Source organism: Sarcophilus harrisii, chromosome 6, assembly GCF_902635505.1.
Source record: "Sarcophilus harrisii chromosome 6, mSarHar1.11, whole genome shotgun sequence".
In the NCBI taxonomy this organism is placed as follows: domain Eukaryota; kingdom Metazoa; phylum Chordata; class Mammalia; order Dasyuromorphia; family Dasyuridae; genus Sarcophilus; species Sarcophilus harrisii.
The window spans coordinates 144,721,506-144,747,552 of NC_045431.1; the positions used below are offsets into that span (position 1 = coordinate 144,721,506).

Below are 26,047 nucleotides of genomic sequence, written 5' to 3' on the forward strand. Positions count from 1 at the left end.
CTTTTCTCCAATTCCACATTCTCCTTTTTCATTTCCATTGCATCATTTCATAATGCTTTTTGGACAGAATTAGAAAAATATGCAATGCATATGAAGTCAGCTCCCCAGTAACCAGAATAGTGCTAGGCACAGAAAATGGATTTAATAAAGACACATTGAACTGAATTGAAATGTATAATATGCTTTCCTTAAATTAAGACATAAATATATTTGTGTATATTACATATGCATATAAATATATATTCACACATCTATTTCTAATGGAAGCAAAAATAATAAGATAAAGTTACTTAACAGATTAAATTTATTTTAAAACACATATCAAAAAAATATCCATCTACTTTAATGCATAAAGGAAAAAAAGAAAGGAGAAGTCAGGTCTAGGATTTTTAATGGAGTAAATATGACTTGAAAAGTCTTCCAGAGCTTCATTTAACATTGTCCAACTCCATCCAATGACTTGCCTGGAACTAATGTTGGAAATCCTTGAAGGAGCAGTCTTTTAAGTTCTTATTGCTTTTTTTTTACTCAAGAATCCTGGGATTCCACTTAAAATTCCTATTTCAGTCAGAAGTGTGAACTTATACCTTTTACTGATGTTCCAATCTAGAATGACCTACTTTCTACAAATTTAAAAATAATAACATGAATACCCTGCTACTATCCCAGATAAACTGAATGATGTCAATGACAATGTTAATTACTTATTTTGAAAATAAAAATTTATTTATTCCAAGGTACTTAATTTCTGTTTTGTGTTCAACTCATATGAGATAGCAAATGTGTTCCATCATAGTTATGTGAAAGTGAAGAGAAAAAGCCATGTGCTGATAGATCCACATATACTTTCTGCCTCTTAGGAACTCACATCAAAAGGACTGATCGAATGCTGAAATAGAAAATGTCAGATATTGTTAATATCTTGTTCCTATATCCTTTAAGTCCTAATTAAACCATGATATCCCTTTCCTAGTATGCACTAGTATGCATATAGATAATAAATATAGTATATTTAAATAAAGGATGGACCTAGAAGACCAATTAGGAAAGTTCAGTAGGAAGCTTATGGAGGTCAATGAAGCTATGTTACCTGGTCTCCAGATCTGCAACAAATGATGCATTTTAAATCCAAAACCAGGGCTCATTTTTCACACATGGAACATGAAGGGTATGAACTAGATGAGCTCTAGAGTCTGTCCAATATCTAAATCTGCTACCTATGTACCATTACTCTCCAGGAAAACACAACGCACAGCTGTTGAGGCAATGGTTTTACAAAGAAGAGGAACTAACATAGAGCAATGGGTTTTTCTGATAAAAACTGATTTCCTCTTCTCTCATTCAAATAAGAGATTATAGTCTCCTAAATGAGATGCCATTAAATGCAGATAGAATGTTGACATTCAAAATGGGAACCTCTGTCCACAGAATTTCTGGTCTTTACCTAGAGTAGAAAGACCACGCTCAGCTACTGCTCTGGAACTTTATTCCTTTTCTGTAAAATTAAAAGATTAGGAAAAGTTTCTAAATTGTGCATAATTTGAGCCAGTGTTACTACTGCTAAGTCTACATACAAGCAGAGGAAAATGTCCTTTATGTTCAAAAGTATTTAAAGCAGTTTGTAGTGATGAAGAATTGAGAATGAAATGAAATGGGGAATGGCTGAGCAAGGTATGGAATATGAATATCATAGAATAGCATCATGTTATAAGAAACAATCAGGGATATGTTTTTTCAGAGAAACTTTGGAGTACTTTTAAGAACTGATATATAGCATTTATATGAGTAGAACCAAGAAAACAATTGATATAATAACAGCAAAATTGCAAAAACAACCTGAAAAACTTAAACATTGGGATCAATATAATTCTGAAGGATTCATAATGAATCCTAGAAAAATTTTCTGACAGAGAAATGGTAAACTCAGAGTACAAATGATTGGGACAAAATTTATGGATTGGATGGACCAATGGAGAAATTGTTTTTGATTGACCCTACATTTTTGTGATAAAAATTCATTTTACTTTTCTTTTTCAATTGTGGGTGAGAATATAAAGAGGAGAAAAGGCGTATTTGAGCTAATTTTTAAAAATTTAAATAAAATTCAAGTCATTAATATACAAGTCATTTGCATCCTTGTTCACTTTCATCTTCCTAATCAAGATACCTCAAGAATTCTCATTTACTACAAACATCACAAGTTATTCTATAAGATCATAATTCAGAAACTTTAACCCTCATCGAGGCCAACCCTATCACTATATATAGAAAGAAACATGAAGTGACTCACCATTCATGTTGACACATTTGAAATCATGTCACATGGCTTTATATCTAGCATCCTTTCTACTACACTAAACCCAGGTAATATCATCAAAAGGCCTTCAATTTTGTGAAAGAAATAGTACTTAATAGATCCAGTGAATGGAAAAAACATACACAAAATGCCAAGGAGAATATATATTCTCCTAGGATAAGTCAATATTAATCTTAGAAGAACTTTTTTTAAATTTTTGAGGCTCAAATAGTAGCATATCATATGTATAAAATGATCAATTTATAAATGATATATTGTACAAATTGTATTTTTTATCATTATCAACTTTAAAACACATACCTTTCTCCTTTGTAGAGTAGCTCAAATCCTTCCTTGACTTTATTAAAAGGTAAAACATGGGTTATTAGCTGGTCCAAGTCAAATTTCTTTGATATGAAATCAGACACTAATTTTGGGATGTCATCTTTGCTTTTCCATCCTTAAAAAATTAAATATCAGTATTTTACTATTTATATAGTTTTCAAAAATCAGTCGGCAAACAAATAGATATTTAGTGCTTACTATGTCCCAAGAATGGATTGGGGGCATCAAGGAAAGCAATGAGTCTCTGCACAAAGACTTCACATTTCCATGATCCTGCAGAGCGCTAGGTGGACTGGCTTGGCTAGGCAGGACTTATAGAATAAATGGCTAAGAACTGCACAGGATGAGAATGTGTGTATGTGGTTTAATGAAGGTGGTAGAGTGAGTAACATTTGAATTCAGATCTTCAATTAAGACAACTCTAAGATACCACTACACACCTGTCAGATTGGCTAAGATGACAGGAAAAAATAATGATGATTGTTGGAGGGGATGCGGGAAAACTGGGACATTGATGCATTTGGTGGAGTTGTGAACGAATCCAACCATTTTGGAGAGTAGTTTGGAACTATGCTCAAAAATTTATCAAACTGTGCATACCCTTTGATCCAGCAGTGTTACTACTGGGATTATATCCCAAAGAGATTATAAAGAAGGGAAAGGGACCTGTATGTGCACGAATGTTTGTGGCAGCCCTTTTTGTAGTGGCTAAAAACTGGAAACTGAATGGATGTCCATCAGTTGGAGAATGGCTGAATAAATTGTGGTATATGAATATTATGGAATATTACTGTTCTGTTAGAAATGACCAACAGGATGATTTCAGAAAGGCCTGGAGAGACTTACACGAACTGATGCTGAGTGAAATGAGCAGGACCAGGAGATCATTATATACTTCAACAACAATACTATATGATGACCAGTTCTGATGGATCAGGCCATCCTCAGCAACGAGATCAACCAAATCATTTCTAATGGAGCAGTAATGAACTGAACTAGCTATGCCCAGAAAAAGAACTCTGGGAGATGACTAAAAACCATTACATTGAATTCCCAATCCCTATATTTATGCACACCTGCATTTTTGATTTCCTTCACAAGCTAATTGTACAATATTTCAGAGTGTGATTCTTTTTGTACAGCAAAATAACGTTTTGGTCATGTATACTTATTGTGTATCTAATTTATATTTTAATATATTTAACATCTACTGGTAATCCTGCCATCTAGGGGAGGGGGTGGGGGGATAAGAGGTGAAAAATTGGAACAAGAGGTTTGGCAATTGTTAATGCTGTAAAGTTACCCATGTATATATCCTGTAAATAAAAGGCTATTAAATAAAAAAATAAAATAAAAAAAAATGAATTCAGATCTTCATCTCCAGACCCAGTGTTTTAATTCACTATAGCACTAGCTAACCTAAAAGGTGGAGAAATATATGGCAAATCCAAAAATAGTAAATTACCCTAAACATTGAAACCAAGCAAGAAGTACAAACAAGATGATGATGGATGCTTAAGGAGAGCGGAGCCAAACAGTAATATCTGACTGTAACTAACAGCCTAGTTGGGGGTTGAAGGCAGAGACCCACTCATGAAACAGAATAATAGAGAGTTTTTATATCTATTACAATCACCAAAGCCTCTTTCTGTGAAGTCTGACATTGTATGTAAAAATTAAATGTAATTAAATTAATGTAAATTAAATATGTAAAAATTAAAACATGAATAATGGAGGGGTAAGAGTTTTTTTGAGTTTTAAATCAAATTTTTAGACTTTTTGTGCAATCCAATTTTAGAGAATTGTTCCCTTAAGAAAGGAGACCAATGCCATTTCCTGGAAGACAACAGACCTGCAGTGGGCTAATAGAATGAAAACTCAATACTAGGAAACAGGGACAATGCACCAATGATGAAATGGCCATTACCTGCTGGAAGCTTGGGAGTGTTCCAGCAGGAAAGATAGCAACTGGAAACACTGATAGGAAGCAGTTACTGGTGATACTGGTTGAGAACAAAATTATACAGATCTCTTAAGGGAGAAGGCTATTCACTTTGGTTTTATTCCTTGGACTCACATGCAAGGTCTTAAATTTTCACTGATTAGTAAAAATAAGCAAAAGTATGACCAGGACATTGAGTCCAGAGAAAATGAAACATGCTGAATTTGTAAATTTCTCAAGGACAGGGATGCCATAAATACTTCACTTAACCATATACTGAACTCAGAGAATGTCAGAGCCTCAATAACAAAGATAGTTAGGGAGTATTGTTAAATAAATTTTCATGTATATTACTTTCCCTTTTCTCCCATTTTATCATTTATTTCAAAGAAGTCCTACTTATAGCGGAGTATGGTCATTAAGGCAGCTAGATGGCTCAATGGATGGAGTCCTGTGTCTGGAGTCAGGAAGGTGTTAGGTCAAATATGACCTCAGACAGATAGTAGCTATATAACTCTGGGCAAATCATTTAATTTCTGTTTATCTTAATCACCTGGAAAAGGAAGTGGCAAACCATTCCAGTATCTTTGCCAAGAAAACCCTATGAACCATGTCAGATAGGACTGAACAAGATGGGTGCAGAATATTTCCTATAATGTCAGACTTGGTTAATACATTATTTTGGTGAACTTCCCAACTCTCTTTTTTCTTCTTTGCTATGGAGGATAGCTTTCTAACTATGTTCCATTTGGAAAATATACTTAGGAATGAGATGGAGGTAAAAGAAATCAATAAAAAATTAACATACAAATTACTTATAGCCAGAGAAATGTCTTCTAGGGAAAATATTTCTGTGGACTAATTCAAAATGAACTAAACCTTTTGAAAACTTGAGTTAGAAGAGACAATACTGAGATAGCAATCAGTATAAGACTAATTATTTTCTTCTTTTTGATATCCTTGTTATACTTCTCATTTTGTTCTCTAAATGTCACTTAAAGAATTTCCTTTTTTCATTTTGTCAGTGACATGTTTCTTAAAATATTATGAGATCATAGACTTTCATTTGGCAAAGGAAAGTATAGGAATGTCAAGTCTTTTCTATTTATGTACCAATATTCTTCTCATTCTAAAAAATATCACAGATATTGTGACTTCCATTCTGATTTGAGTTCCCTATATATATTTCTTTCCTGGCTCTGCACGTCACTCTGTGAATTATCATTCCTCATTAGAATAGAAGTTACTTGAGAGAAGAGAATATCTTTTCTTTTCCCTTTCCTCTTTTCTCTTCTCCTTTCCTCTCTCCTCTCCTTTTTCCTTCTTTCCTTTTTTTTCTTTCCCTTTCCTTCTTGTGTTCGTATAGCCAATGCTCAGTACAATTCCTCATACATATCTGAATGAATACCTTTCATTTCTTAATCACATACCTCCAAAAACACATCCTTTCCAGGTGCGGCCAGTGAATAGCAGCATGGGATCGTAGGTGAGCATTTTAGATGATGGAGGAGCTCCTACCACCACACTAGTCCCATAGCTCATATGGCAGGAAGCCAGGGCATCAATCTAATGTGTAAATGAAAGAGAAAAAAATGTGTTTCTTATAGTTTCTATCAGAGTGGAAAAGGGATCTTTGTTTTGATCCATTACTATCAATTAGCAAAGTCCCCCAAATTAATGAACCATCAAATTTCTTTTCAGAACTTACTATTTGCCAGGTACTGGGCTAAATAATGAGTATGCTGAACATGAAGTGGTTCCTGCCTTTCAGCATCCTACTTTCAAGTATATGGTGGGGGGGGGGGGGGACGAAGGTGACATGTTCACTTATAAATCTAAAAAAATCTAGAAAGTCAATAATTAGAGATAATTTGTATGTTGGGATGGGGAAAATGTGCTAATAGCTGGGAAATCAGGAAAAGCTACATGAAAAAATGTGGTTAAGCTGAGATTTAAGAAGACTTTGCACTTCTATGAAGTAGAGGCAAAGAAAGAGCCCATTCCAGGCTTGAGGAATCATCTGTTAAAAAAATTAAAATTCATGTCTTTAACAAATTAAGCCACATGCTTACATAATTGTAATTTCTTGCAAAATGAAAACCATTTTAAATATCATAAAGACCTTGCAGCCCTTGGTCTTCCCACTATAAAAATTTTCCTCCAGAAGACAGGAAACAGAAAGAAGTCATGGGATCACAGATTTAGAACTAGAAAGAATTTTAGGATTATTTGAAAGTAGGCTCCTCATTTTATAGATGAAGACACCGAGGTTCAGAGAGGTAAGAAGTTCTTCTAGGGTCCCAAGGTAGCCTGTAGCGGAGTCAGGATTTAAATTCAGGTACAGTGGGTCAGAGTTCAGCATTTTTTCTACAATATCAGGGTGGGATTCTTTTTAATTTCACTTTCTCAATATTTCCTTCCCTTTTGCCTTTCTTCCCTCCTTCCTTTCCTCCCTCCTTCTCTTCCTTTCCTCCCTCCCTCCTTCCTTCTTTTCCCCTCCTTCCTTGATGTATTATCTCTTTCTAGCAGAATATAAGTTCCTTAAGAATAAGCACTGACTCACTTTTGAATTTGGAATTCTGAAAACTAGCCCTATACTTGCACTTGCTTCCTTAATTCTCGTTGAGCAACGGAAACTGACAAACTCAGTTTTTATCTGGATAAGATCTGTGTCCTAAGGACCCTTTTAAATAAATCAAATTATTGAAAGGTAAAGTCTATCATTCCTCAACTTTGATCTGAGGTTGAAAGCTGAGCTTCTCCAAATCCTCCATTCTTGATGACGACTTACCATGGTTTCAAGGCGCCCAACAACTTCAAAGGTATACCCGACAGAATTGTTAGTCATTTCACTCAGTACTTCATTGATGGGCTTTGTGTAGTCCTTAGGATTGATGCATTCAGTGGCTCCTACAGATTTGGCTTTATCAAATTTGTCTTTGTTAAGGTCAATTCCAATGATCCTAGAAGCACCAGCTGCTTTACAGCCCATAATAACTGAGAGACCAACTCCTCCCAGCCCAAAGACAGCACACGTAGAACCAGGAGTGACCTATGGTGATGAAAAAATACAGGAGTTTAGTAATTAATGATTGTAGCAATAAAGGTGAGATTATAGTAAGTCTGGAATATTGGAAAATATGAAATCTACAGCACAATTAGCTTATTGTAGCCACTAATAAAATGCTTCTAATAATGACATTTTCAAAGGATTAAAAACATAGACAATTCAGATATCAAAGATGGAGCAATCTACATTCTATCTGTTGCCTCAAAAATTTTCATGAAAGGAAAACACATATGGTTACTTATGGAGGAAGAACTCATATTGTTACCACTAGTAACCTTAAATTTCCATCAGATATCCCTTGATTCCCCTATTCCAATATCCTCTTATCTCTGCCCCTTTTTATATTTACTCTGAATATATTATTTCCCATTATAGAAGTTAAACTCCTTTAGAATGGATATGGTTTCACTTATTAATTGCTCTTTATATTTTCAGGCTCTAGCTCACTGCCTGGTGTATTGTAGGCCTTTAATAGCTGCTTGTTGATTGATTGGCTTCTGCTTGTCACAATATTTCTACAGATCCATGACTTCAATGATAATGATATTCCTATGGTGTAAATAACAGCACTACTATATTGATCATTCTGTCATATTCTTGCCATATCTTTTCCTAAAGTCTAATAAAGTTTATGAAAAACTTTTCATAAAGTTTTTGGAAAAAAACTATCCAATATCCTGAAGAACTTTAACTAGGCCTGTTTATATTCAGTGGAGACTAGTACATTCTTTCAGCTGTCTATAATCAATATTTCTCATTTTACCAATCATAAATTGTCTCAGAGCCATCTTTTTTTTTTTTTTTTGGTTTTTATTTAATAGCCTTTTATTTACAGGATATATGCATGGGTAACTTTTACAGCATTAACAATTGCCAAACCACCTCTTACCCCCCCCACCCCCTCCCCTAGATGGCAGGATGACCAGTAGATGTTAAATATATTAAAATATAAATTAGATACACAATAAGTATACATGACCAAACCGTTATTTTGCTGTACAAAAAGAATCAGACTCTGAAATATTGTACAATTAGCTTGTGAAGGAAATCAAAAATGCAGATGTGCATAAATATAGGGATTGGGAATTCAATGTAATGGTTTTTAGTCATCTCCCAGAGTTCTTTTTCTGGGCATAGCTGGTTCAGTTCATTACTGCTCCTTTGGAAATGATTTGGTTGATCTCGTTGCTGAGGATGGCCTAGTCCATCAGAACTGGTCATCATATAGTATTGTTGTTGAAGTATATAATGATCTCCTGGTCCTGCTCAGAGCCATCTTTTTACACTAATATGGGACATGACTGAACAATATCCAATACATTAAAATAAAATAAATATTAATTAAGCATCAACTACATGGAATACAATAAAGAGGAAAATGGAAAGCAAAAACGTTGTAGTCATTCTGATAACAAATAGTTTATTTTTGATTTATTCTGAGATGAACTCAAGCTGTTTTCTAGGATTAAGAAGTAGCTAGCCATAAACATTGGATTGTCCAAAAAAGATGGTTCAGAAATAAATAATTAGTGTATAATAATTAGTGTACATGTAAAACCAAAATTTGGAACAGCTTTAGGAAAATCTAATAATGGGATATGAAAAAATCTTCATCTTGTTATATTGTTTAGAATATAATGTAGGGCATACTCTGGTTTCTCTTCAGATCGTATAAATCTTTCGCCTTTTAGAATATAATGTAGGAAATTTTGAAACAAAATTATACCTGAGAAATCATTTTTTGGTGGCACTGTCTCAGCCAAACTGGATCACTAGCTATAGGAAATAAGCTAACTGAGATATTCACAAAATACAATTCTTTTGGACCTCCTTCCCAAATAGATTATATATATAAGATTATATATATAAGATATATATATACATATATTATATATTATATAATTGTATATAACTTATTATATAACTGTTATATAATCCTGTTATAATATAGTTATATATATATAAGTTATAATATAATATCCTGTTATAATATAGTTATATAGGATTATATAACTGTCTACTATCATTCACCTTAATATTCTACTTCATTGATATGTTTCATAGATAGCATATAGCTTTATTACTTTGAAGTTATTGAGGAAGAGGGAAGAAGTCTCATCTGAATTAACAGAAAATATCAATTACAGAATATTTTAAAAGAATGTAGTTTCATTGGTAGAATCTTTGTGGTAGGAATAATCTCTTAAAATACTATCTCATCACGAGTAGATTAGCTTGAAAGTGTCCTTAAGAGTTAATTAATTCAGAGATTAAGCCTGGGACAATTGATATTGATTATTGGTATCCTCCAAAAGACACACAAAAAAGAAGGCATAAAAAGTCACCAGATCTTCCATTGTAGTTATGATAGACAAGAAGAACATAAGAAAGACAACTGAAACAATGCTGTGCTTGATGAATAGTTTTTCCCTGCTGGGACTAAATTAACCTCTTTTTGTTAACTGTTAGATTTTCTACAAGTGTCTTATTTCATTCCAATTCTGAATAGGCATTATCATAGATTTAGTTAAGATCTGAAATTTCTAGGGTTTGTGGTCTGTGGGACATGGACTTTGAAAACCCAGGGCTAGATCTATGGGTCAGCCATAACCAGAATGAAGATTATATTAAGCTATCACATTGTCAACACTCTAGATTTGCCTTCTTTCTACAAAACTAGGCATTTACTGTGAAGAGCCCCAGAGGAATAGAACATCCTACAAAGAGATTCCAGCCATAACAAGGTTGAGCCCAATATCCTTGGGAAGAAGAAAAAAAAAGATACAAGTTGACAAATATTAAGAAAAGAACCCTCCACACTTTGCAACATTTGTAGTCATGTGCAAAACATGATCAAAGGCAATACTCTGAATGACTGAATGAAATTCATCCTTCCACTTAAAGACATGTTGCTTCTTTATTCTGGTTACATTGATATTGGAAAAAGTTCAGATTCTGTAAATTCATTAGTATATCCATTTATTCTAGCCAAATCAGATAAGTGGTAGAATATATAGAATGCTGGATCTAGGGATTGAGTCTCAGAAGCTTACTAGTTGTGTGAGCCTTGGCAAGACATTTAATCTGCCTCTAACACCTACCTCTCAGAATTGCTGTAAAGATTAAATATTGTAAAATGTTTAGCATAATTGTCCAGCACATAGAAGGTACTTCATAAATGCTTATTACCTTTCTTTCTTATTCATCATTGTATTATCATCATCATGTATTAATACTCAAATTGAGATTTAGAGTGCCTAACAACTGTATTGCTTAACACCTTATGTCCCAATGTTTAGCACTCTCACACTGTCACTACAAGAAAGAAATAACTACCATATTAGGATAACTACCATTTTGTATTTTTTTTAAATGTTTTCAAGGGCTGCTGTGGCAAACTAATTCAAAATTAAATGGTCAAGCTACTGGTGATGAGATTTTCTGTATCTAGGTAGGTAAGTCTTTGGATAGTCAGTGTATTGATAGGACAGTACTAGAAATGTGGTAAAACCTATCAGACCTTGAGCTCTGCTGATATAGTTCTTAAGAACCCATAGCAACCTTCTAAATAAGGAGAGGCTTTAGAATAGACTGGATGGAAGAAATTTTTAGTTTAAAGCAATTATTCTTATTGTGCCCAACTTATGCAAAATATAATATTTTGAGATCATAATTTTCTAAACTATATTTTTTACTTTAATAGAAACCTATTATAGGTATTGACTTCCTCATTAGAATATGAACTCCTGTGGGGTAGGGATTATATCTCATCTGTTTCCCCCATATTTAGCTCATAATGACTACTTAATAAATTTTTTTCACTTATTTCTTCACTCAACTCATTGATTTATTCATGTATCCATAAACACATTTCTTTTATGACACAGGGAAATTCATCCAAATCATTAGCGTATATTAGAGACTTTCTAATGCCAAAATCTTCAATAAATGAAGAATAAGAATTTCAGTTTTTGTTTATATTTATGGAAACAAAGGCATCTGGATAATTACCTGGATTTTTTCATTCTTCAGCTATCTGGTATTTTACAAAATAGCTGAATATACCTTGTGTTTTGAACTTTTAGCATCTACACATATACTTATTATGCCAAGAAAAACATTTTTCATAAGAATTAAGTCTTGCACATCCTTACCTGGGCAGTTTTCACTGCAGCCCCATAACCAGTAGAAAATCCACAGCCAATCAAACACACCTTCTCAGGAGGAGCAGCAGCATCAATTTTAGCCACTGAACTTTCCTCCACCACTGTGTATTCAGAGAAGGTACTGGTGTTCATGAAGTGATAGACGGGTTTCCCTTTGCAGGTAAATCTGGTTGTACCATCTGACAAAACTCCCTTTCCTGTAACACTATCCAATATATAAAAGACACCAATAGATGAATGCAGCTTAAATATTAATTAGTAATGGAACAATTAAAATGAAATCTCAATAGAAATGACACTCACTCAGCCTTCACACACAAATTGCCATTAGGATTTATGCAGGAGGAGCATTTTCCACACTGTGGCAGAAAGAGTGGGATGACTTTATCTCCTATAAGAGAAAAGATTAATATGTAAAACTTTGATTAGGAATTACCTTTGAAAATGGTCAAATTAGTAAAGATTTTGGGGGGCATTTATCATATGCTTGGTACCCATGATAGGTGCTTGGGGATTGTGGATGTGTTTGGAGTAATATAAAGAAGTACAAAATATAAATATATATATAATATATATATATATAAATATATATGTAATATATATAATTAATTATATATATTAATTATATTATTATATTTATAATATAATATAATTATATTAATTATATATTAATATATAAATAATATATAAATATATATATATATATAAATAAAAAGAAGTAGGCTCTGTCTACAAGAAACCATCCTCTGGGGTAGACAATTCTTCCATGTTATCGAAATGCTAATTTTATTTCTTTAAGTTTGGAATAAAATAAAACTTAGGTAAGCAGCAGAACTGATAAAATTTAACACTCAGGTCCTTAGACGGCAAGTTGATGCTCTGATTATTTAGTAGAACAAAACAAATTAACAAATGAAATAAGTTCAAATAGCCTAAAATGGTCTCTGTTTGAGGGGTGGGATATATGTGTAGATATATATTGAATTTATTAAAATGGCAATAATTTCTAATCAATGCTTTAATAACTAATGTGTAGCTTATTCAGCCAATTAATGAATTGTATTTAGGCTGAGGGGAGAGATTTAATAAAAGAGAATTCATACCCCAGGCACCTGAAGCTACAAATTAATGTGAGTTGGTAGAATTGCTCTGAGGAATGTTACACAATTAAAGAAAACTATTTCACAACTTATATTTTTAGAGAATTTGAGATATTGAGTTGCCTGCATAGAGTTACACAACAAATATATACCAGAAACAGAATGTGAATTCAGGACATCCTGACACAGAAGCTAACCATTCATCTTTCTATCTCTATCCATTATTTCTCAGAGGCATAACAGCCCTTTTTGCAGAAGCAGAAAACTGGCCATAAAATGAATGTCCTTTGGTTGGAGTATTTAAACGAATAGTGGAATGTAAATATAATGGAATTTAATAATGCTGCAAGAAATGAGGAATATGAGGGATGTAGAAAAATATGGAAATATCTATGTGAGGAAAGGGAGTCCCATGATTTGGAATGTAAACACAAAGCGTTAATGATATATTTGTTATCTCACCTATAAAGATGAGTCTACATCCTGATCCCTTTATGAAATGTGAACACCTGTCTTATTGAGCCTAGAATGGAGTACAGTGATAGGACAAACAAAAAATATTAGCTATACAGAGGCTGCTAGTGATTGAAATGGATAACTTAATTTTAATTGGCCCAATTTCCTCAACTGTAAAATGGATAATAATACTTTGTATCCCTCAAGGATCAAATAAGATAATATTTATAAAGCACTAATCACAATTTCTGATACATAGCAAGTACTTAATAAATGCTTATTTCCTTCCTCCCTTTTTCCTTCTCTCTCCCTCCCTCCTTCCTTCCTTCCTTCTTTTCTCCTTCCTTCCCTCCCTTCCTTCCTTCCTTTCTTTCTTCCTCCTTCCTTCAATCCTTCTTTCCTTCCTTCTTTTTTTCCCTTCACCTTAGGCAGAAGCTGCTCATGGAGTAGAAGCTGATTCAGGGAGAGGGAGGAAAGAGAATTATCAGTCTATGTCTCTGGGGAGACACACATTATAGACAAATAGGAATAAACAGAGATGGTTCTGTAAGTGGAGTATAGGGTATGGGGTGTGGGGTGGGGAGGAAGCAGTTTCAAAGAGTATGACCCCATCAACAGAAAAGAAAATAAGAGCAAGCTGGAGACCAGTCCCTGAAAACCCAGCTGAATAGTCTGCCCAACAAAGACGTAGGCCCCAAGAGGAACTGCAGGAGCCCTGTAAGAAGAAAGGCCTTCCAGACCCTGTGTTGTCAATTCAGACTTGCCTTTGTCAAAGGTGTATGCTATACATATGTCTTATCACTATTATACTCTAAGTCCAAATCTACTCTTACTATAGACAACATTGTGTCTGTTTGTGGGAGAGAAGGGCCAGGTTTATGGGCAAAGCAAGAATATATTATACCTACTTTTCTTGCTCTGACCTTTGAGTAATTGACTAACTCAATAATCTTCAACCTCAGAAGGTTCGTAATCTTTTTTCTATCTTAAGATATCTGAGAAATCTGATCAAGACCATGATCCCTTCTCAGGATAAGGTTTTTAAATGTATAAAAGAAAATATATAGAGAATTACAAAGAAACCAACATTGAAATACAATTTCTTGTGCAAACTTTTTTCATTATATGATGTTTTGGAACTTTTGTTTTATTTTGTTCCATAAATTTAAAAGAAAAGAAATACAATTATTAAAAATTGTTCTTGAAAAATAATAGACCCAAGGGTTAAAAATCCCTGCCTCACCTGGTTTCACTGTAGTGACACCTTCCCCAATACTTTCTACAATCCCAGCTGCTTCATGTCCCACAATTACGGGAAACTTCGTGGTCATTGCTCCACTGACTGGATGGTCATCTGTACGGCAGATCCCTGTGGCCAAGATCTACAAGGAAAGAGAAAGATAACTGAACTTGGGGGGGGGGGGGAAATAGGGCATCTTGGGCATAACAGGAAGGGATTATTTAGATCATTCTTAAATGAAATACAGTTTATACTTAAAGACAATCCTCTTATTATGAAGATATTGGGGCTTTCCATTGCATTGGGTACTTTGCCAACTATAAAGTTCTTGAGGACACTTTGATCATGAGGGAATATGACTCAGCATGACAGTGACATGTTTTATGAAGTGACATGCAGTGCTCAAATGGAGGAAACAGCCAAGATATGAACATCCGACTAAAGATCTACATGATTTGCAAATTTTTAGTTTTATGTCACATAACATTTTCCCTTGATATGATCGCAAGGGATAGATCAGAGGAAAGTGAGCTTTTTCTGAGAGCTCTTACTAATACTGATTATCCCAGTGGTAGGCTTAAGATCTATTTGTCCCAAGGCTGGCAAGCTGCAAAAGATTCTTTGATATAAAATGCTGTTTTAATATAACATCAAAGTTAAATTGAAATTTATAGTGGTTCTAAACTCTAGAGACAATGCAAAGGGCTTTAGCTTAAATCATGGGAGGATGAATCATGGAAAGTGGTCAGAAAAGGACATAAGAAAGGTCTCAGGAAATTGGTCATTATTCAAGGCACACAGGATTCCTAAATTTTTTTTTATGAGAAGATAGTATAAATTCATATGATTGTATTTCAATTTATTTTTACTCTAAAATGAAAGTATATTACATTGTAAGGATGTATTTAATTATTTTATAAATTCCAATTCAACAAGATTTTATTAAGACATACAAGACAAATGTTAAGTGCTAGAGGTATAAAAGTAAAACCAAACACTCCCTGTCCTCAAGGAGTTCATACTCCACTGAGAAGAAATGAGGAAATAAAAATTGAGGAAATGTATAATATCAAATGAAGATAAGTTGATTTGAGGTAAGGCCAATAACAACCAGGAAGAGGTGATCAAAAAAAGTAGCTTTTGAGCTGAATTTTGAAGAGTACTAAGTGGGGAAGATGAGGAAGAAATGTAGTTCCGGTACTAACTCATGTAGAGGGAATATGTAACATTATGTAAAGAATACAGAAAATAGGTCAATTTGACTGGAACACAGCACATGTTAAAGGCAATAATTTGAAATCATTCTGGATTGACTATTTGGAGTCAGATTGTGAAGAAATTAAATATCAAGAAGAAGAATGTTGTATTTTATCATAAAGGCTAAAACTTCTTCAAGACAGTTACCTGTTCAGACTGAGTTTTTAAAAATGTAAATTCAGCAGTTCCTTGGAGGATGAACTAGGCAAGGGAGAGACAATACCAATAATGGGACTCTAGCAAACGTCCTAGTGGGAGATGAAGAACAATTAAGTGGTGCATGCAAATTTGTCAGAATGTTACTGAGGAAGAATCAAGACTTATTCATAGGGAATTGGAGAAAATGGGGAATTGGAACTGTATTTCTTTGAGTTTGCACTATGAATGACTAGAAGGGAGAAGGTGCCCTTGATAGAAATAGAAATATAAGGATGAAGGATGGTACTAGAGCAGTGGGATGTAAATTCAGATTTGGACATATTGAATTTGAGAGGTTAATATGATACACAAAAGGAGAGATTTCCTTGGGTGTTGGTCTTGCAGGAATGGAACTCAGAAGCAAAAAAACAGTGGGCACAGTAAATGAATTTTCACATGACTTGCATATAGTTTTCTGTTTAGATAATAATTGAAAATATGGGAGGTGATGAGGTTACAGTGAGACTTTAGAGAAAGGAGGGAAAAGAATAGAGTCGTGATATGGAGTAGAGCACTCAGATACAGAGTGAGAAATGAGTAATGAATAGGAGACTGAGCAGGAGCAGTCAGAGAGGTAAAAAGAGAACTAGGGTAAAGTCATTGGAGGTAATCAGTAGTGCCAAATGCTATCGAGAAATCATATATGATAGGAACCAGAAATTATACTTAAGTTTTATTGACAAAGAGAATAGTCACCCTTGAACAATAAAAAGTTAATATTATAAAATCATAGGAACACACTTGGTGACTTATGGAAAGACAGCTCCTTCCTACCCCAACTCCTTTGCAGAATTGGGACCTTTCTGAATGTTGAATTTTGCATGTAAGATTGAATTTTTTTTCAAAGATTGATCTGTTTTGTTAAATATTTTTCTTATTTTCCTTTTGAAAAATTCCCTGTAATAAAAAAGTTCTCTTGGAAGGAAAGGAAAGGGATACAGAAGAAATGAAGGTATTGTAGAAAGAAAAAGGATTAATGAAATCTATTTGAAAATAGAAGAACCATAATGGAAAAAACTAGTGCTTTTTGAAAATGAACTGTTTTGTTGGTACTGTGCTGGAGGCAATGGAAGCAGCAAGTATCAATAGTTTTACTAAGAGTTTGGCTGTGAGAGGGAAGAGAAATGTGAAAAAAAGAGTTTGAGGAATATAAGTCAACTTTCAGTTTTTAGAGGATTGAAAGTCTGGGCATGTTTGTAAGCATTAGCCAAGGTACTGCAGAAAACTAAAATACTAGAAAGAACTGAGGAATGGAGCAGCAAGTTCTCAGAGGAGACAGGATGAACCAAGAGCATAAATAGAGGGGTTAGCCTTGGCAAGGAGAAAGGCAACCTTTTTCTGGACCACAGCAAAGGAGGCTGGTTTGGGGAATGGCGTGGAGAGTGTTTGAGGAATAGAATCAAGAACAAGAGGGAATATACCAAAGATAGACTCAATATTTTCAATAAAGTATAATTATGCTCTGCTGAGAGAAAGAAGGATGTTATACTGTAGGTAGCTCTGGAAGAAAAGAAATGGTTTGAAAGAGATATTTTAGGGAAAACCCAAAGTCAATCAAGGCAGAAGAAAAGGATTAGTATGCAGAAGACAGAGGAATGGTTAGGATTAGAGAACAGCAATTTGGAGTGGATTCTGTCAGCACAGTTGTGTGATTTCTTGTGCCAGGATTTCACAGCATGAGAATGGAAAGAGAGCAAACCAGTGTTGCCCTTAGCCCAGAGTTCATTATTTAGAAAAGGATGAGGAATGATAGGATAAAGGAGCAAGAAATTCAAGTATAGAAGACAGTGCAGTTATGTTTCTAATGTTCAATAAGAAATATTTCATGGCTAGCTGAGTCTGAGGACCTTTTGCAAAAAATAAACAACAACAATAAAACCATGACTTTTCAATATTATTAGGGTGCTTTTTCAATAAATGTTTATTAAGAGAAAGATTCCTTGGTCCAGCACAAATATGCAAATGAAATCTATGTTTCACCAATCAAAGGCAGGGCAGGGCAGGGCAGGACAGGGTGGGGCAGGGTAGAGAAGAGAAGAGAAGGGAAGGGAAAGGAAGGGAAGGAAAGGAGAGGAGAGGGAAGGGAAGAAGAGGAGAGCAGGGAAGAGAAGAGCAGGACAGGGGAAGGGAGGGGAGGGAAGGGCAGGGCAGGACGGGGGAGGGGAGGGGAGGGCAGGGGGAGGGGAAAGAAAAGTTTAAGTGACTTGCTCAGACCCATTTATCTTGAGAAGTGATGGAAACTCAAGTTTTCCTAACTGGTAATTTCCAACAACCTTTAAAAAAAGTTTGACTTTTTCTTTTCCTAGTAGAAGTTTGAGTTTGGTAAACAGCATTGCAATTTCTTAAAAACAATCCCACCTGCTTGCTCACTCATTTAATTCTGGAATCAACTCATGCATTTTCTGTGTACATCCAAGATATAGACATACATATGTGTGTCTACATATGCATGTGTTATGTATATGTGTATTTAAGTATGTGTATATATATATATATATGTATTGCTGGATGAACTCTTCAAGATTAGGTTTTCCATATAACTAAACAAAGAATAAGTTTCACACAGGATTAGGACATGATGCATTCCTTATCCATTTGGTTATTCTGTGTAAATTCTTAGGCCAAACTCTTTGGAATGGTTACATACCTTTTCTCGGAGGTTTTATGATTTTCCCCGTCTCAGAGAATCCTTCATAATGACCTCAATGGAAAGGAACATTTAGAAGATCTTATTATCTTTAGGGATTCCCTTGAATCTTTAATTTGAACAGTATTCTGGATCTGCATTATGGCCATGACTGACACCCTAGGAAAGCATACATCTACCTGTTTTATAGCTCATTTGATATTAATGATAAGATTGTATTGAGGGAATGGGGAAAAAGAAAGACAGAGACAGAACAGAACAGACCAGAAGAGAGAGAAGAGGAAAGAAGAGGAGAAAGAAAAGTAGCTTACCTCCAATGATGCTTTTTTCTTTATATCAGGAATCCCATATTGGCTATCTGAGTTTGTTCTTATGTAACTCTAAGTCTCTAAATTGCAGAAGTGCTAATCTGCATTGGAAGATTGGGGGTTGGAGGGAGAACAGTTCCCTATAAGTTCATTGATAATTCTTTGACAGTTCCCTATAAGAAAGAAATCTCAGACCTTTTCTTAGGGAAAAAAAAAAAGCCAAAATTAGGATTGTCAGTACCTTAATTCGAACTTCACCAGCTTTCGGTGGGGCAACTTCCACTTCCTCAATAGAAAAAGGTTGTTTCACACCCCATAATACAGCAGCTTTGCATTTAATTGCCTAAAAAAATAAGAACATATTTGCGTGACATTTTCATGTACTAAAAAATCTTGGCCTGTTATTAACCTAAGCATGGAAAACTCCATTGCAAAAAGGGAATGATTGAACAAAGTATCGTTTATGATTGTGATGGAAACATATTGTGGTATAAGAAATAATGAGCTCAATGATCTTGGAAACACATGGATAGACTTGTACAAAACAATGAAAAGTGGAAAGAACAGAACCAAGACAACATTGTACATAGTAATAACAATATTGTTTTAAGCACTTTGAGCAATTAAGTCATTTTGACTATTATATATGCCCAAATGAACTACAAGCGACATATGAAGGAAGACACTATCTACTTCCAGAGAAAGAAGTGATAAATAGAAGTATGGATAGAATGATTTTACATATTATATAATGTTTATACATATAAATATAAGTATATGCACATATTTGTATCTAACATAACCATCTCTAGGATGGGTTGGAGAGAAAAAAAAGGAAGAAAATAATTCACATGATAACTTTATTATATATTTAAAAATAAAAGCGGGGACAGCTAGGTGGTACAGTGGATAGAGCCCCAGCCCTGAAGTCAGGAAGACCTGAGCTCAAATCTGGTCTCAGACACTTAACACTTCCTGGCTGTGTGACCCTGGGCCAGTCACTTAACCTCCATTGTCTCAGCAAAAAAAAAAAGTAATAGCAAGTTGTATAGATTTGTAGTTTTATGCACAATAATTTTTATTACTATTATACTATGTTATGGAAGTGCTTATTCTATTCCATAAATTTAAAATAAAATGAATATTTTTTTTTTAAGAAGAAGCATTCTATCAGAGTGGACTACTCAGCTAACCTTCCTCAAGACCAGGATTTTTCCCATACATTGCAAATTACAAAACTACTATAATTCTAGAAATACATGTCCATTTGAAAGCTTGAGACATTGGCATGAAAAGCATTTGATACAAAGGAAAAATGAACATATAACTTTCAGTAAGAATTGCTGAACCTGGGACCTTTCTCCCAGGGAGGGCTGGTCTACCAGTCAGCAGCTTCTACATCCAAAGGATTCATCCCACATCTACTCAAATAGAACTATCACTTCCTCCCTTCTTTGTGTCCTATTAGCTGACATGGTATTTCACCAGTTAGGGATTCAGTTGGGTTAAGGGGAATCTTCTTTTTAAAATGCAAATACTTACATTCAATCACTAACATATTAGAGTTAAACATTTATTAAGTGCCTACTATATGCTAGGTGATATGGTAAGTGCTAGAGATATAAATAGGCAAAAAAAAAAAAAAAGTCAAAGAGCTTACACAGAAATAACAGAAAATACCCATCACTGGTGTGTGGTGAAAAAAGTCAGAAAAGTTCAAGCATAATGCTGCCATGTGAGAAATAAGGACAGTTCTGAACTTTTCCCCCTGTTTAAATGGAAGGTTAAAAGTTCATAGCTCCATTCTACATAAAAGGGACAGAGGATGATGGTGGGTGGAACCCCAAGACTGATGGGATCTTTCCCCTATGAGCTTCCTAGGCAAAAGTCAGAGAAGCCCCAAGACGGCACAATAAAGTGAATTCCCTCAATCAGCTTTCTTGCCTCCTAACTTCCAGCAAAGGTCAGCATCCTTGGAGGAACTGGGCTTTTGCTTGCAGAATGTTAACAGCTATTTTTGCATCCTGGCACCTTTTGTAGTAAAGGGTGTGCCAGGTAGGTTACTGTGTGGAAGACACAAGGGCAGCGGTGTGAGCGAATTGGTGACTGAAGTCTTACTGAGAGGTGATTTAGGAGAAAGAAGGAGTCTGAAACTGAGGCAGGAAGAAGCTTTGCCTACTTTGGAATTTTACCAAAGCCAGCGCGAATTTAGGGTTACCTCTTGGGGTATGGAAAAGACCCTGGCAGAGGCTCTCAGGAAAGTGATGGGATCACACTATTTGAAGCAAGCAAGCTGGCTGATGTCAGAGTCAACAGTCAGTCACTTAGTGTTCATTCTTCCTAATCCTTGAGGTGCTGGGGTATGTGCTGCTGGTAGATGCCTGAATCCCTGCTCATCATCTTCAGCCGTTTTTCTAGTCCTTCTGTCTCCTCATCCACCTCGATAAGAACTTCTCCTATTTGTCCCTGGTCTTTTTCTGCCATAGTGATATTTGTGTCCATAAAAATTATGTGGTGCCTAAAAACACAAGTTGTGCTAAGTGGACTATGAGATGATACTTTCCTGGGAGAAGAGAATTAGGGGGAAATGGCAGGTGTACTAAAGAATGCTTAGGTATAGTTTTAGTGCCTTCAGAACTAGTTTTCACATAAAAGAGAGCTGCAAAGGGAAAGAAATGAACAAAAACAAGCGAAAAACAACCTTTTGGAATCCAAAGCATCTGTAGAGAGATTTCCCAAAGAAATAAAAGAGTGGAAGGAGAAGGCAGAAGGGATGAGACATCCATGCTAGATCCACCTTAGCAACAGATGGGAAAATGTAGAAAAGACACGCATATGGAGGATCTGCATAAACATTCCTCATGGAAGAAAGTGTCAGAGCAGCCACTATGGCTTGCTTTCCATGCTGGTCCCGAGGGAGCTAACCCCATAGTTCCTTTCCTGAAAGGTGAGAAGCCTGTGCTCTGGAAAAATGTCTTATTGACTTGTATGTAACCTTGGGTAGACAAAGTTTAAGATTAGGTGAGATTTAAGGGCCATCAGGAGATCTGCTCATAAAATTATAGACTTTATTTAGGTTAGTAATTCATTCAAAAAAGATGGAATTCAGAAGAGCTTAAGTTAACTCATGAAAATTAGCTTAGGACTTAAGAGTGCAGTTACCAGATTCATCTAATCTTTACATTAATTATCTAGTCTCAAAATTAACCAGATTTAAGTGTTCCCAGTACATCCATCCATCAAACTCATTCTCAACATTTCAAACCCTAAGGTTAGGATTATATTTTATGAACATATCTGATTTGCAAACATTATCTATGGCATAAAAAGAATTCATGAAGAAAAAATACAAAAAATACTTTTTCAAATAATAGATCTATGTCAAAATTAGAGAATAATTGACTAACTAAACTGATTGTACTTCAGTTATAGCCTTGGTTCTATAAAAATTTTCTGGTCCTTTAAGATATTCTTGTATTCTAGTTCTTCTAGACCTCTACCAAAAGAAGCAAATACTGAAAATTTTTTTGAACTGGATCCGATCTCTGATATTTAAGCATCTTTTCTTATAATTTTTCATATAACCTTTTTCATTTATATGAACTTGCAAGAAACAACATAGGATGGCAGGAAAACAAATACTACTTTGGTTTAGAAAAGCATTGAATTGTCCTTAGACAAATCACTTAAATTCCCTGAACTGCAGTTTACCAACTTTTGAAATGAGATCAATAGAACATAGGGTTTTTAGAACTATATTTAATGTCTGAGAAAGCTTTGCAAACTCTAAAACTATGCCAATGGTTCTCAACTTGGGGGTTTATGATCGTGTTTTGGGAAGTTTTTTACATTTCAATAAAAATTTTTATCCTATGTATTTTTATGTTGTCTATTTAAAAACACCATTCTTAGAAGTCCATGGGCTTCAGACACCTAAAGAATCCACCATACACACAAAGAAGATTAAGAATCTCTTTCCTTTCCACATGCTCAGTTATTTTTTTGCTTACATAAACAAGTCTCAAATGAGAACCATCCTTACTTCTTATCCTCATATAGATAATTGATAAAAAATCATATCCTTTAAGTAACCTCATGGGCATGCCCAGTCTTTTGGTGCTGTTATAGTTTTGATTTCTACTTTTTGCATAACATCACTTAACTGTATTAGAATACAAGTCGGAGCTGAAAGTGTTAACATTCTAGTGAAAACAACTTAAAATACATTTCTTCAGTCTTAGAGAAAGGACTCCTTTCCCTATTATCATTCCATTTTTAGGCTCCATTTTCATCCTGTAGCAATTGGAAGTTCTAATACATATATACATATATGTAATATATATTATTTATTTATTGTTTATTTATATATATATACATTACACTACAGAGACAGACAGACAGAAGACACTAAATGTTTGCCTTCCTAGGCAAACCTATTCTAAAAATTCACTTCCTTAAATAAATAATTCAGATGCTAGAAGGTTGCAAAGTTACTCTTCTCAACAGTTTGTGATGAAGATACAGAAATATTTTGCTTACTTTTCCTGCAGTGCTCATCCTGCCTCTCTCTCTTAGCTCTTGCCTTTAGTAGTCCTCTGATCAATGTCTCGACTTCCTTGTGTGAGAACTAGCATGCCTTCAGAAAAATATTCTATTTCAAAGCAACACCTTCAAAAATATGACTCACAGCCCTTAAGCTCTTCCTCTCATGATCTGGTCCCACCCCTTGAAATTATGAAATTTTTCAAGGAAAGAAAAAAAAGAACAACCAATATTTGATGCATCTAAAGGAACTAAGATTTTAGAATTAATGGTGAAGAATAATGGAAATACCTTTTTTACTTTTATAGCTACATGAAGCCAAAGCTATTCAGATCACATCCTGACAACTTAAAACCCAAGCATTTTCTTAAACAGTTTTTTTTAAAGTATAAGATATTAAGAGTAGTTTCCTCTTGTTCTGTTCTAGTCATTCACCTCAAGCCCCCACTGACTATAACATACAGACAATACGATTTTTGATCATATGACCATATATGAATGTATTAATGTGGTGCAGTCCTTAGAAAGGATAGGGTAATAACCCTAAGACCACCTGGTTTTGAGAGTGATGCAATTGGAAATGATGTATTTCTTTCCTTAGGCTATCCTGCCCCAATTTATTCTATATAAGAGGATGCTGAACTCACAAATATTCCTGGCTGTTAAATAACAGTTTGTTTGTAATAATAGGGTTTCTGAGACTAATGACCAATAGTAAAGAGGTATTTAAAATTGACACAAACACAGAACAGAATTAGGTGAATGCCACTTGATCTAGTGACATTTCAGACCTAAAAACACACCTCTGGAAGGTTCCCCCATAAGCTCTGCCCAGAGAATCATGAGTACTATATCTGTACACAGAGTCAGTACCAGACCACTCCTCAACTTCACTTTTCCATATAATTAGCATATCAATTACACGTGGCATCTGTTTTCTCTAAATTTTCCCCAAAAGTTTATCTTCCTGATCCTGATTTTTTGCTGACTTCTTTTAGAACTTAGTCCACTTTGACTGGCATTACAGTTATAATAAACTTTGCTCCTTGACTTGGAGATGGGTCCCAGCCTGCAAATTCTTTTGATATACCTTTTAACCCCAGTTTGGAACCCCATTTTGGGGGTCCCATTGAACCCCAACAGTTTTATAACTATTACATCTTTTCCCAAATAGGAAAAGGAGGTCATGAAAGGATAATCCTGCTCAACAGAGGATTATCAAACTGAGAAAAAGATGAGAGTCATCAACTTTAAGATGAATCTGCTGTGTGATAATTTGTGAACAATATAGATTTCTTTAGACTATGCCTTCAGAATTCCTTAGGCCAGCTCCCAAATTCTAGTTCTGGATAAGTATGTTTCCCAAGCTATTCTCTGGATAAGGAGAAATGAAGATGAAACTATACTTACTCAAGAACTTGCTGTTGCTAATATTGTATTATAAAAAATTTCTGCCCTGATTAAATATTTGAACATTTCAGTATTCTTCTGGGCCTGTGACTTTTAACATGACAATCCTCAATGAGACATGATCCTCTCAATTTTTTAAAAAAAAACTATGTGGGGCAAGTCAGTCAAAAAATTAAATTTTAAGTCTCCACATTTGAATCTAATTAGTAATTAAAACAATAATAACTGATTAATATTTATATGGTGGTTACTATGTGCCAGGCACCATACTAAGTATTTAAGGTGATTATCTCATTTGATCTTCACAACCCTGGGAGGGTAGATATTTTACTATTTTACATGTGAGGAAACTGAGGCAAACAGGGTTAAGTGACTTGGCCAGATCATATACAGCTAGTAAGTGAATCTAAGGCTAGATTTGAACTCAGGTCTGTCTGACTCTAGGTGGTATCTATTTATTGTGCCACCTGCAACCAATGTCTTTAAGATTGGGGGAAGACGGGCTATTATGGAGGCTCATCTGGAATTTAGAGCAGTTTGATCTAGCTCAGGCAACTAGCTGGTATAGTGGATGAAGTACCATGCCTGAAGGCCAAAAGACTCATTTTCCTGAGTGCAAATCTGGCCTCAGGCACTAGCTTTGTGATCTTATACAAGTCACTTAACCCTGCATGCCTGAATTTCCTCATCAGTAAAATGATCTGGAAAAAGAAATGAAAAACCCTCCAGTATTTTTGCCAAGGAAATCCCAAATTGGATTGCAAAGAGCCTGAAAATGTCTGAACAATAGCAGCTCAGGCTACCTCCACATTATTGCTGGGATCCACTGATATACTCTTTGTGTGTGCTCTGACTCCGTTGACAGATCTTCAGGATAGGTTACATTGAAGTTTTCAAAGCTGCACCTGCCAATACAATAGCAATTTATTTAATACAAATTCTTCTAGTTTGCTAGAAACCTAAGTTAGGTCCAGGAACCATGTGATGGATCATATCTGGGTGGCTCCTACTCTCTCTTTCCTCAAAGAGTTTGGGACCTATTTCCTGTTCCTCCTTTTCCACCCCAGCTC

At 34.9% G+C, this 26,047-nt stretch overlaps 1 protein-coding gene across 1 annotated transcript; it reads right to left on the reverse strand.

The window, feature by feature from the left end:
- Window positions 1-549: 549 nt before the first annotated feature.
- On the reverse strand, window positions 550-23,674 carry LOC100928233 (all-trans-retinol dehydrogenase [NAD(+)] ADH7). The gene is made up of 9 exons (XM_031941767.1): window positions 23,565-23,674; window positions 19,267-19,368; window positions 14,619-14,757; window positions 12,123-12,210; window positions 11,808-12,024; window positions 7,375-7,635; window positions 6,014-6,149; window positions 2,618-2,756; window positions 550-889 (listed from the first exon to the last, which is right to left on the reverse strand). The coding sequence occupies exons 1-9, from the start codon at window positions 23,580-23,582 to the stop codon at window positions 865-867; spliced, it is 1,125 nt and encodes a 374-aa protein (XP_031797627.1). The 5' UTR covers window positions 23,583-23,674; the 3' UTR covers window positions 550-864.
- Window positions 23,675-26,047: the final 2,373 nt, after the last annotated feature.